Here is a 14255-nt window from a genome sequence, read left to right on the forward strand (position 1 = left end):
TACACTCTATTAAATTTTTTTTGGTGATAGAATATATTTATTGCAATTTATTGAGATGACATACCTAAATAGATTGTGCAACACAAACCCTGCAGATGACGATGTGATTTATTAGCTGGAAAATAAGCAGGACATGAGCATGAAGCCTTACAGTTCCATTAAAAATTTGAGAACAATAATTCACATCTATAGTCATCTGTAGGCGTCTACATTTTATTTATTTATTTATTCTAATGTCTTGGCATTCAGGTGATTACATTTTTTTAAGGCAAGTTCTCCAGCTTTAGAGAACATCCGTACACATGCCTTTTATGGACCTTTTATTCACCATGTGCTATGATGTAATGTAATATGTAACTTGTTGCTATATCGCATTGTACACACAGCACCCCATATTGAGAGAAAAACACTGAATTGTTGAAATTTTTGCAGATTTATTAAAAAAAAAAAACTGAAATATCACACAGCCATAAGTAGTCAGACCCTTTGCAGTGACACGCATATATTTAACTCGGGTGCTGTCCATTTCTTCTGATCATCCTTGAGATGGTTCTACACCTTCATTGGAGTCTAGCTGTGATTGATTATAATGATTGGACTTGATTAGGAAAGCCACACACCTGTCGATATAAGACCTTACAGCTCACAATGCATGTCAGAGAAAATGAGAATCATGAGGTCAAAGGAACTACCTGAAGAGCTCAGAGACAGAATTGTGGCAAGGCACAGATCTGGCCAAGGTTACAAAAAAAATTCTGCACTTAAGGTTCCTAAGCGCACAGTGGCCTCCATAATCCTTAAATGGAAGACGTTTGGGACGACCAGAACCCTTCCTAGAGCTGGCCGTCCACACAAACTGAGCAATCGGGGGAGAGCGGTAAAGAAGAACCCAAAGCCAGAGCCCTGACTTAAACCCAATTGAGCATCTCTGGAAAAACCTGAAAATGGCTACTCACCAACGTTCACCATCCAACCTGACAGAACTGGAGAGGATCTTCAAGGAGTAATGGGAGAGGATCCCCAAATCCAGGTGTGAAAAACTTGTTGCATCATTCCCAAAAAGACTCATGGCTGTATTAGCGTAAAAGGGTGCTTCTACTAAATACTGAGCGAAGGTTCTGAATACTTATGGCTGTGTGATATTTCAGTTTTTCTTTTTTAATAAATTTGCAAAATAATTCAACAATTCAATTTTTTTTCTGTCAATATGGGGTATTGTGTGTACATTAATGAGGGAAAACATGAACTTAAATGATTTTAGCAAATGGCTGCAATATAACAATGAATAAAAAAAAAGAGGGGGTCTGAATACTTTCCATACCCACTGTACATTACCTGGCTAAGGTTCACTAAATAAATAATACATGACTCCATGAACAACTCTTCGTGAGTTTTTAAGTACAGCAGTGTGATGTATTTGGTATCGGTACATGTGTTTGCATCCATCCATTGTCAACACCGCTTATCCTGGTTAGGGTCGCGGGGCGCTGGAGCCTATCCCAGCTGACTTTGGGCGAAAGGCGGACTACACCCTGAACTGGTCGCCAGTCAGTCGCAGGGCACATATAAACACGGACAACCATTCACACTCACATTCACACCGTCACTGAGTGGGAACTGATCCCACGCTGCCCGCACCAAAGTCAGGCGAGTGCACCACTACACCATCAGTGACTTACATGTGTTTGCATGAGAGGAAAAAAAAAATTAAAAGATTCTACAAAACAATAATTTTGAACATTACAGTAATATGGGTGTATATCACCCCCCCTAATATATATATTGTACTTGACCTTCATTCTCTTATTGACATTTTTTTCATAAAAGCAGAAGTTACTCTCCAGTTATTCAGTACTTGAGTAGGCGTTTTTCCCCACTGGATACTTGCTAAATCTTGCTCGGGTATTTATTTAGGACTATCTTACTCGAGTACAATTTTGGGCTACTTTACCCACCTCTGTAGTGATGTTTCCATCCATCCATCCATTTTCTGAGCCGCTTCTCCTCACTAGGGTCGCGGGCATGCTGGAGCCTATCCCAGCTGTCATCGGGCAGGAGGCGGGGTACACCCTCAACTGGTTGCCAGCCAATCGCAGGGCACATAGAAACAAACAACTATTCACACTCACAGTCATGCCTACGGGCAATTTAGAGTCTCCAATTAATGCATGTTTTTGGGATGTGGGAGGAAACCGGAGTGCCCGGAGAAAACCCACGCAGGCACGGGGAGAACATGCAAACTCCACACAGGAGAACATTTCTCTGGATCCCAAATGTTTGACCTCCAAAAGTTCTTTTTGTGCGTCAACGCCCAACTTCGGACTTTGTTTTTTCACAAACTTCCAAGCACGCAGTAATAATATAACACACATAATGACACTCACATCTGTTCAGGTCACTGTTTCTCTTGAGTGTTTGAGCGCGTGAGGGGGCGGGGTTTGGGATTTGGGAATTAGGAGCCACGTCGCAACTGCCCAGCAGGAGGCGAGCGAGACACTCAGCGGCCGCTTCATTAGGTACACCTGGCGACCTGTTCAGGTTGCACCCACCTCTCGCCCAGAGTCAGCTGGGATTTGCTCCATCATGTCCGCGACCCTCGGGAGGATGAACGGTATGGAAAATGGATGGATGGATATATAGAAGTTGACTTGGTGGACATGACCCCGGATGGTGTACCTAATGATATGTCCAGGCGACAGGCCCATTCATGTGATGCTGTTTCATTTTAAAATGCCACGGACAAGTCACATTAGCATCACTAGCAATAAAAGATAATGTGAAAAATTCATTTCTGTCGCTGCATATGATAATAACATAGAAATGAATGTCATACAGGATGTAGCTTATTTATTACATACAGAATAATTTGTTTTCACATTTTCTCTTTGCATGTCCATGTTGTCAGTACTTAATTAGTGGACACACACACACACACACATTATGATCTGATGATAAACATCGGTTGGTGAAAGTTGACAGTTTCACCCTAACAATTGACAACTCCACTGTCTCTTTCCCCTCAAGTAAAGAGTCCGGGTGTCATCCTCGACCGCTCTCTCTCGTTTAAAATCACATTACCCGGTCATCATACTTTCACCTTTGCATTATCAGCCGGCTCCGCCCCTCCCTCACCTCAGCCTCGTTACTTCCCGCCTCGATGACTGTAATTCTCTTCTTTTTGCTCTTCCTGAAAAATCTCTCCGGAAACTCCAGCTGGTTCAAAACTCTGCAGCCTGTCTGATCACCAAACACCCCAGTACCACCATCTCACCCCCATTTTACAGCAACTCCATTGGCTCCCAGTAATCTACAGAATTCAATTCAAAATTATTTTACACACGTTCATGGGAATTGATCATCTCCGCCCTCCTTATGTGTCCGGCCGCCACTTCAGTGTGCTCCATCCGATCCTCCTCCTCTCTTCCCCTCAATGTTCAGCCTGCAAGGGGAGCAGAGCCAACTCTGGAACTCCCTGCCACCTGCCATCCGCAACATTGACTCTTTTCTTCTCTTCAAATCCAGACTCAGAACGCACCTATTCAATATTGCCTCAATATTGTGTATGTTATTCATTTTGAATATATGTTTGTATCTTCATGCAATTTTACATTATTTTATTAATTTTCTCTCTGTGATTTTAACCACTATTTTATTGTTCAGTGTCCTTGGGTTTCTTGAAAGACACTTGAAATAAAATGTATTATTATTATAATTATTGGGGTTGGGGGACCCAAAAAGTTTGAGAACACCCATGATAAAGGTGAATAACAAATACTCCGATTGACTGGTTGAGGGTGCAGGTGTCAGCGTGGCATGGCAACGAGCTGGTGTCGTCGAGGCATGTTGACAAAGCTGCTGTACTCTGGGGTCAGGTCCACGCTGTCCGGACCCCCCGGGCAGGAGAAGCTGAAATGTTGCAACAGCGAGACCAGGAAGATGAACAGTTCCATGCGGGCCAGAGACTCCCCGACGCAAGCTCTTTTTCCTAAAACATACACACACACGCGGGTCCTTACTGGGGTTCCCACATCCTGGGGATCCGTGAACCATATCTTGTTTGATGAACTTAAAGTGGGGATTCTACCCAAAATCTAAGAATTTGAGAAGTGGGCAAATAATATTTCACAGCATTGTACATACTGTACATACAAATACCTGATGAAAAAGGCATGAACGCCGGGTTATTCTTAAAGTTGCCGTTGTGGTCCAGGAAGTGTTGCGGATTGAAGGTTCGAGGATCCGCCCACTGTGTCTCGTCTTTCAGCACAGAATGCAACAGGGGCACGATGATGGTGTCCTGTTTGTGACACAATGAAGACGGACATTCGGATTACAGGAACCAAACCAGGACTTGAGGACTGTCTGCTGAGGACTACCTTGGGAATGGTGTAGCCTCGGAACGGGACGTCACGGAGCGTGCAGTGCGGCATGCTGAAGGGGACGATGTCAAGGAAGCGTTGCACTTCGTGGATGACAGCGTCCGTGAAAGGCATGAACTTCCTGTCCTCCATGTTGACGCAGCGCTCTCGTCCAATCACGCCGTCGATCTCCTGCTGCATTTTCTCTGGATAAAACAACCCCACCATAAACAAACACTTTTTTGTCTGTGTAGATTGTCAGTTATCTAGGTCATGGTAATCTGCAAATGTTGAATGTTGACAAAAAAATTTGCCCCCTTAAAATTGTGAACTGAAGAAGTCTTTTTTGCATTAAAAGTGAAACATCTTCACAGTTGCCTCCATTCGACGTTGTGTGAATCACATTTTTTAGTTCCTGGGTCATAGCCATGTGTCTTTGTCCTTGCAGGAGCTTGCTACCTTGTACTTCGGGATGTTTGATGAACACACTGAGGGCATATCTGATGGTGGAGCTACTGGTTTCGGTTCCTGCCATGAAGAGATTCATGACTGTGGCCTGCAGGTTCTCGTAGAAGAATTCAGTGGCCTCGTTGTGCTTCTCCTGAGGACACAAACGCGGTCACAACTGATGTTGCAGATCCACTACTACTATAATAACAATACTCTAACTACATCAGGGTTTAATAGTTCAGTTATGTGTCTTGGTTCCAGACCCATACATGCTTTAAAAATCCCTAGTAAAATCTTAAAACAATGCCATTGACTCAGTGAGAAGCCAAGCTGCTGCATTCTGTCCACATGAAGGATTTGGGTTTTTCTTTCCGACCTGTTGGATGCGGTTCAGGAAGCAGTCGATGTAGTCTCGGGGTGTGCCAGGCTCCATGGAGTCTTGGTGCTGCTGGATCTTCTCATTGATAAAAGATCGCACCACCTCCATGTGTCCAAACACCTTGTGCTGACAACCAGGAAGATGCTCGATCAGCCACGGAAAAATGTTGTACAACTGTGGAAGAATTCAGTCATTGATATACAGTATACTGTACTCAGCAAAAGTTTAAGATGTTGAGCTTTCGAGTGAAATTTCAAGATGAAGCTCAAATGCCCGACAACCAGGTGAACTTCATTTGACCTACTCTAAACTTTGGAATACATGTCCAACTTTTCAGTGTTTCAGTACTTTTTGCACATATTGCTGTTCTCTAAGAAGCAGTTCAATGGCAAAATTCACAATTGAGGCAAAAGGAGTAAAACATGACAATATGTGATGTAGAAATCCCATCACAACTGACTACACTGTCCACCTTGAGGCCTTCAAGGACCACATTATATATATATATATATATATATATATATATATATATATATATATATATATATATATATATATATATATATATACAACCCCAATTCCAATGAAGAATAGAAAACAATGATTTGCAAATCGTGTTTGACCTATTTTTAATTGACTACACTACAAAGAAAAGATATTTAATGTTCAAACTGATAAACTTTATTGATTTTAGCAAATAATCATTAACTTGAAATTTTATTGCGTTAAACGTTTGGGAACTGAGGACACTAATTGTTGAAGCTTTGTAGGTGGAAAAAATTCCCCTAACATTCTTACTTGATGTACAGCTTCAGCTGTTCAACAGTCCGGGGTCTCCGTTTTTGCATTTTACGCTTCATAATGCGCCGCACATTTTCAATTTTCAGGTCTGGGCTCCAGGCAGGCCAGTCTAGTACCCGCACTCTTTTACTACAAAGCCACGCTGTTGTAACACGTGCAGAATGTGGTTTGGCATTGTCTTGTTGAAATAAGCAGGGGCGTCCATGAAAAAGACGTTGCTTGGATGGCAGCATATGTTTCTCCAAAACCTGTATGTACCTTTCAGCATTAACGGTGCCTTTACAGATGTGTAAGTTACCCATGCCATTGGCACGAACACAGCCCCATACCATCACAGATGCTGGCTTTAGAACTTTGCGTCCATAACAGCCCGGATGGTTCTTTTCGTCTTTGGCCCGGAGGACACGACGTCCACAATTTCCAAAAACAATTTGAAATGTGGACTCTTCGGACCACAGAACACTTTTCCACTTTGCATCAGTCCATCTTAGAGTCTTAGAGTCCATCTTAAAGCCGGCGGCGTTTCTGGGTGTTGCTGATAAATGGCTTTTGCTTTGCATAGTATTGTTTCAAGTTGCACTTACGGATGTAGCGCCGAACTGTATTTACTGACATTGGTTTTCTGAAGTGTTCCTGAGCCCATGTGGTGATATCCTTGACACATTGATGTCGGTTTTTGATGAAGTGCCGCCTGAGGGATCGAAGGTCACAGGCATTCAATGTTGGTTTTCGGCCTTGCCGCTTACATGCAGTGATTTCTCCAGATTCTCTCAACCTTTTGATGATATTATAGACTGTAGTTGATGAAATCCCTAAATGCCTTGCAATTGTACGTTGAGGAACATTGTCCTTAAACTGTTCGACTATTTTCTTACGTACTTGTTCACAAAGAGGTGAACCTCGTCCCATCTTTGGTTGTGAATGACTGAGCAATTCAGGGAAGCTCCTTTTATACCCAATCATGGCACCCACCTGTTCCCAATTAGCCTGTTCACCTGTGGGATGTTCCAAAAAGGTGCTTGATTAGCATTCCTCAACTTTCTCAGTCTTTTTTGCCACCTGTCCGAGCTTTTTTGAAACCCAAAAATGCAGCCCAAAAATTCCAAGTTAATGATTATTTGCTAAAAACAATAAAGTTGATCAGTTTGAACATTAAATATCTTGTCTCTGTAGTGGATTCAATTAAATATAGGTTGAACATGATTTGCAAATCATTGTATTATTCGTGCTGGAGCCTATCCCAGCTATCTTCGGGGAGGAGGCGGGGTACACCCTGAACCGGTCTTCAATTAACCTACCACGCATGTTTTTGGGATGTGGGAGGAAACCGGAGTGCCCGGAGAAAACCCATGCAGGCACGGGGAGAACATGAAAACTCCACACAGGCGAAGCCGGATTTGATATATATATATATATATATATATATATATATATATATATATATATATACATATACATACACACACACACACACACACACACACACACACACACAGACACACACACAACACACACACACTGGCCAATTCAGCATTCTCATTCTCCTAAAATCTTTGCAGCTTTGGACACAGTCTCCCACATCATTCTCCTCAACCACCTATCTCACCACCTGGGCCTCACTGACATGGCCCTCTTTTGGTTCACATCTGACCTTTCCAATCGGCAACACCTCCACTCCTGTCCCAGTACACCATGGTGTCCCTCAAGGCTCCGTGCTTGGACCCCTCCTCTTCACTGTCTACATGCTCCCACTTGGACAAATTATCCACCACCATGGCCTCAACAGTTATGCTGACAACACTTAGCTATACCTCTCCACCAAACCACCTTAGGTCTTCCAAATCTGGTCCCCTCTCCAACCCCCATACCCGGTTGTGGACCTATGGGACAAGAACCTTAAGCATTGCAGCCCCCACCCTCTGGAACGCTCTCCTCTCGGACATCTCATACGCCCAATTGCCGAACACCTTCAAACACAACCTTAAAAAAAAACCGCCAGTTTCAATCAGCTTTTGATCTCTATTGTTCTGTGTTCTTGTCTGTCTAATTTGTGTGAAGTGGCCTTGGGTTCCATAAGAGGCGCTATATACAGTAAATCTAAGGCATTATTATTATTATTATTATCAAAAAGCATTTTATAGGTAGAAAAAAGTGGACTATTACGTCCAATGACGCATCAAAAACCAGCCAATGGTATTAAAGTCATGTGTGTTGGAAGGCGGAAGGAAGAAACCCAACCCTTGGCAAAAGGAGTAATATGTGCCTAAGAATTGATTTGAAGATATAAAAAGTAGACAACAACAACACTGACAAAAATCCAGCAACAGAAACCCAAGTCTCAGTTTGATGTGAGTAACACAGGATGTGCTTAATATTTAATTTCCAATAATTCCTGGTGTTTATTTGTTATTTTTTTTTGCTGATGCATAGAAGTATCACTTGCCTGCCCCAGAGGACTGGCCACAAACTGGACTATTTCTAAAATGATCGAAAGCAGCCGCAGGAAGTCGGCGTCCTCATAGTCAAAGCGTTGGCCGAACACCAGGGAGCAAATCACGTTGGATACTGAGCAGCTCAGCAGGAAGGACGGGTCAAAGGGGGTGGCTGGAGGGGATGAGAAAAGCAAAAATGGCGGGCGATGATGAAAATGCGATGTCACACATTGATGACATAATCAAAGGCAGCTTGGGACACTGTATTAAGTCACCCAAGATGACTTTGAAATAATTACAAAAAGTGTTTTTTCAAGAAAATTTTGCAATATTACAGAATTAAAGTAAAACAGTATATATCAGAATCAGAATCAGAATCATCTTTATTTGCCAAGTATGTCCAAAACACACAAGGAATTTGTCTCCGGTAGTTGGAGCCGCTCTAGTACAACAGACAGTCAATTTACAGAACACTTTGGAGCCATAAAGACATTGACAAAAAGCAATTGTGCAAAAAGATGCAGAGTCCTCTAGCACTTAGAGCAGTTCGAATGACTAATATTGCAATAGTCCGGTGCAATGACCATTGTGCAAAGGGCGCTGAGACTTCAAGGAGTGTATGCGGTTTAAAGTGACGAGTAGTGCGATAATCTGGGACAATGTTGGTTGTGCAAATGTTACAGATACTCCTCAATCAGTGTGCAAACGGAGCAGATGCTACTCTGGCATGAGTGGCCAGTATATGCAAATAGTGCAAATATCCATCCATCCATCCATTTTCTGAGCCGCTTCTCCTCACTAGGGTCGCGGGCGTACTGGAGTCTATCCCAGCTATCATCGGGCGGGAGGCGGGGTACACCCTGAACTGGTTGCCAGCCAATCGCAGGGCACATAGAAACAAACAACCATTCGCACTCACATTCACACCTACGGGCAATTTAGAGTCTCCAATTCATGCATGTTTTTGGGATGTGGGGGGAAACCGGAGTGCCTGGAGAAAACCCACGCAGGCACGAGGAGAACATGCAAACTCCACACAGGCGGGGCCGGGGATTGAACCCCGGTCCTCAGAACTGTGAGGCTGACGCTCTAACCAGTCGGCCACCGTGCCGCCAGTATATATATTTTTCTCAATTAATTAAAATTCTAATTTTATTGGAGAATTGGAATTAAAACAACAAAGTTACAAGATTAAAGTTAGATAATATTTTGCGGGAAGGTGTAGGTGCAGGCATACTTAACGTGGTGGGTTAAGTCAAGGGTTCTCCAAATTTTAGGTCCAGCGAACCCTTACAGGGGCACATTTTACATCTTACATGACCCCCTCACAATCTTAAAAGCAATTAGAACTAACTACCAGGTGTACCCCTGAATGCCATAAAAATTAAAAAGTTTCCTATTTTTAAGGGGAAAAAATCATAATATTATGATATTTTTTTAAATTAACTATTAAAAATGATTTCATCTTAAAGTTGCAATGTTATAATAATTAAGTTGCAGTTTTTTGCAAGAAAAAAAGGTACAACACAAAAATATATTGCAAATTATTTTGAAGACTTCCAAACTACAGCTCATGCACCCTCAAGGGTTACGGTCCAGGGACCACAGTTTGAGAACCAGTGAGGTAGATGAATGCATGGAGTGGATTTCAAACAGCACCTTTATAAGTGTCAATGTGGGCCCTCATGTGTTTGCTCTCTTCCTGGATCCACGCCTCCATCCCTTTGCGGCCCATCCCGAAATCCCGCAGCGTGGTCAGGGTGAAACGTCGAAGCTGACGCCAGCGCTCACCGTTGCTGATGCCCAAACCTGATTTAAAAAAAAAAAAAAAAAGAAACTGCACAAACTAATAAAGATGAAATATCTCAAATCAAGCCAAAATATGCATGTTTGATCCTTGTCTGCCCATTTCTTCTAACCAGACAGTCTTTGTGTGAGAGCATTTTACTTGATTCAAGCATTTTATTTTAAGCAAAAACTCTCAATAAGGCATTTTAACTTCTTATTGAGATGTTACAGTATGACTGGTCAGTTTAGCTAAAAAAAAAAATAGAAATAAGTGGTGCCTTGAGATACGAGTGGTCCGACTTTTTGAGGTACGAGCCGTTGTCTGGCCGATTTTTTGCTTTGACTTGCAAGCAAAAATTTTGCATTACAAACACTGTACGATGGCAAGGAACGCAACTCAATTCACTCCCTTCACAACAAGCAGTAGTTTGGTAATTCTTCAAAAAAATGGTCTTCAAGCTGTTTATTGCCACTGCCATTTAAAGTTTACAATCAAACTCAACAGTAAACAAAGAGAACAACACAGCATGTATTTAAAACAAGCAGATAACGTTGCCTTAGGAATGTTTGCTAGCTTAATGCTAACACACGATACAAAACGACACGATGGGCTATCGAAATTACCATTGACGTTTTTTATAACCATTTAAACATATTTGAACACAAACTGCAGAAACACATATCGACAGACTATAAACAACACTCACAGGCATATACTGTATTCTTTATCCACTGGAAAGAATGATTCACTGAGGAGTTTTGGCCATCTCCATGTATATCCGTATAGTTTCCCCAGGTGGCCAAGGCACACACCAGAAGGAGCAGCAAAATGTACATTGAACTGAAGCAAAAAAGTGTCATCACTGTTTTTAAAAAAAAGTACAATATAACAGAATGCTGTTTTTCTTATTAAAAAAAAACACTTCACAATCTTTTTTTTTTTTGGTGGGAGGCTGGAACATGTTGGCATTTCCATTCAGTTCAATGGGAAAAGATGATTTGAGATACTAAAATGTTTTTACCATCGAGGTCATGGAAGAAATTAAACCTGTATCTCACGGCACCACTGCAATACGATAGATGTAGGACCAAGGTAATATACAGTAAATAAACTAGTATTTTTGGCAGGGTTTTGAGACTAGCTATGTTTACTTATTTTACGAAATCTTACCAAGTCAAATTGGCCTGTTCCATTGACAGATAATTTTGCTTAGATTAAGTCATATACAGTGAGGGGGACAGGCACCAAACCCTGCCGCAAATAGTGAAAATCTGCAAGTAACTGACATCCACCGTGAAAGGTTTGCAATTATGTACAATTGCCACAAGATGGAAACAACGCACTTTTATTTCTGTTAGACAAGGCTATGGCCTGACTAAATGAACCTCCTCCACTTTGTTCAACATAGTTCTTTGGCACTAAGATGCTACAAGATTGCAGCAAATCAAGAAATGAGGAATGGCTTTGTTTGTTTTTTTCAAGGTCAGTTTTTGTCGTGCATGTAGGTAAACGTTTAGGGGGCCTGCGCTCTGATGGCAGAGCTCACCATAGCCCCTGGTGGCTTTGACGAGGAATGGGATCTGCATTCTGCCGGTGAAGTCGTCCGCCTGGTCCACGAGAGCTTCTTTGACGGCCTCGTAGCCTACCAGGACCACTGCACGCTGCCAGCCCAAGTGCACCGTCATCACCGGGCCGTACGTTTCACTCAGCTGGAAAAAGAATATACATAGCAGTGCCTTGAAATACAAGTTTGATTCCTTCTGTGACTATGTTCATAACTCAAATGAAGGGAAATGCCATTAATTCATTCCAGCCTCCCCCAAAATGTTTTTGTAATGTGTTTCTAACAAGAAAAACAGCAAACTATAAAATGTTGCTTTATAAAAACATACAGTAATGACATTCAAGTAGAATGTAACAAATCAAAGATTTTTTTAATACATTTTTAGAGTCAATTCAATGGACATCGTACTACTCCTTCTAGTGTGCAAGCCATAGCCACCTGGGGGCAGTACAATACAGACATACAGTACATATAATTTTTAGAATATATAATAGATGTTGGTGGTAAATATCTTACAACCTCAAGCCATAAAATTCTAAGTTAATGATTATTTGCTAAAAACAATAAAGTTTATCAGTTTGAACATTATATATCTTTTCTTTGTAGTGTATTCAATTAAATATAGGTTGAACATGATTTGCAAATCATTGTATTCTGTTTTTATTTATGTTTAACACAACGTCCCAACTTCATTGGAATTGGGGTTGTATATTAAAGAGGCTTTTAAAAGAAAAGTACATTAAAATAAGATGAAAGTCATGTTTTTTAAATCCTATTTTTGGAGAACAATATATTTTAGAGAAAAGGGTCATCTTTAAAAAATAACGTGATTAAAGTTCCTTTTTTTTTTTAGATTAAAAAAATGTATCGCTATACGAGAATAGTCTTATTTGAGTCAGAGTTTTATGAGAAAAAAAACCTTTGTTTTTTTCATGCCAAGATAACAGTTTTATTTTTTTTTTCAGGGAAAAAATGGCCAAATTACGGGGGCTGTCACTCAATTATTTTTTAAAATCAGATTTATCACACTTTTGAAGTTTGATTAATCACAGGCGTCAAATATACCACGTTTACGACCTTTTGCTTTGAGATGGTATAAACTTCTCGTGCTTCGCTTAAAAGAGAATTCAGCGCTGCAAAACATGCAAATTACCTTTGTTTTTATCGAAAAAATCCCATCAGGATGACGTTTGAAGTAAGCACACCAGTTGGAGTCGCCTCACTCATCTTTGCAAGGGTGTAAGCATTGACCCGATCATAGAGGACCTTATCGCAACCTGCGATAACCTTTTCAGCTATCCATCCGCGGTTAAGAAAAAGTAGCGTGTGCGGTCAAAAAAAATGTGTAATTAATCTGAGTTAATACATGATTAATCCGGTACATATTTTTGAAAATTATACGAATTAATGCTTTGATTTTGACAGCCCTACATAATTACACAATTTAAGTTTTTTCAATTCCATTTTTTTTTCAGAATCAGTCATATTTTTGACAGAAAATTCATCTTTTTTTTTCTTTGAAAAGAATGATAAATCTCTCTTTTTTCTTTTTTTTACATTTTGAAATAACTTTAACTGCTAATACATAACAGTTGTTGGTTCTCACCTTAAGGAGGCTTTTAAAAGGAACGTGTTTGTCCAGCTGTGGCAGGTTTCCTACAAGAGGAAGTGCGAGCGGGCCTGGAGGAAGACCACGCGTCCTGCTGCTCTTCTTTTTGTCAAGTAACCAGAGTAGAACTAGCAGGACCCCGAGTAACAAGATTGCCACAGAAACCTCCATAATGCTCAAGAACGTGAATCGTTCCCAAATGACCGAATAATTGCAGGAATGAGCAGGAGGAGGCAGGTCATGTTGGTCATGTGACTCCTCTTTGCACCTTTGCCCACTTCTCATCAGCCAGAACAAACAAGTCAATTTTGACCTCAGTCAACATGGACCTTTCACTTACAATGGACCCCCTGTTAAAGTGAACTGAAGTCAGGTAGTTTGAAATTCAACCCACCATAAAATAAATAAATAAAATCAAATAATTACAAAATTTACAGGATTAAAGTTGTGAATGGTAAATTTTTATTTTGAAAAAGCTGACAATATTCTAAGAATAAATTGCTTTTGTGGGGATGGGAGGAATTTGAAGATAACGATATTAAATAAATAGGTTTTTTTTCTCTCTACAAAAATGTTGAGATTACATGCATGATTAAGATGAAAGTCTTCAAATGTTACAAACATGAAGTCAAAGTCAGATTTTTTACCGAAAAACTGAAATATTATGTTATTAAAGTGGTATTTTTTAAACCAAAAAATCATGAGATTAGAAGAAAACTTTTTTTGTCTGGTATCTAGTTAAATTATTATTTTTTTATTATAAAAAAAGTCTTTTGAGAAAATGTTGCAATGTTGCAAATTAAAGTTTTTTAATATTGCCCAAAATACAACATTTTGAGAACAAAGCTGTATTTTTTTTTTTTTAAAAAGAAA

General features: G+C 40.6%; 1 protein-coding gene across 1 annotated transcript; it reads right to left on the reverse strand.

The window, feature by feature from the left end:
• Positions 1 to 2832: 2832 nt before the first annotated feature.
• LOC133481848 (cytochrome P450 2C42-like) lies at positions 2833 to 13606 on the reverse strand. The gene is made up of 9 exons (XM_061781041.1): positions 13380 to 13606; positions 11756 to 11918; positions 10080 to 10229; positions 8432 to 8592; positions 5185 to 5361; positions 4818 to 4959; positions 4377 to 4564; positions 4156 to 4297; positions 2833 to 3985 (listed from the first exon to the last, which is right to left on the reverse strand). The coding sequence occupies exons 1-9, from the start codon at positions 13551 to 13553 to the stop codon at positions 3804 to 3806; spliced, it is 1479 nt and encodes a 492-aa protein (XP_061637025.1). The 5' UTR covers positions 13554 to 13606; the 3' UTR covers positions 2833 to 3803.
• Between the last annotated feature and the right edge of the window lie 649 nt (positions 13607 to 14255).

This window comes from Phyllopteryx taeniolatus, chromosome 8 (assembly GCF_024500385.1).
Source record: "Phyllopteryx taeniolatus isolate TA_2022b chromosome 8, UOR_Ptae_1.2, whole genome shotgun sequence".
NCBI lineage: Eukaryota > Metazoa > Chordata > Actinopteri > Syngnathiformes > Syngnathidae > Phyllopteryx > Phyllopteryx taeniolatus.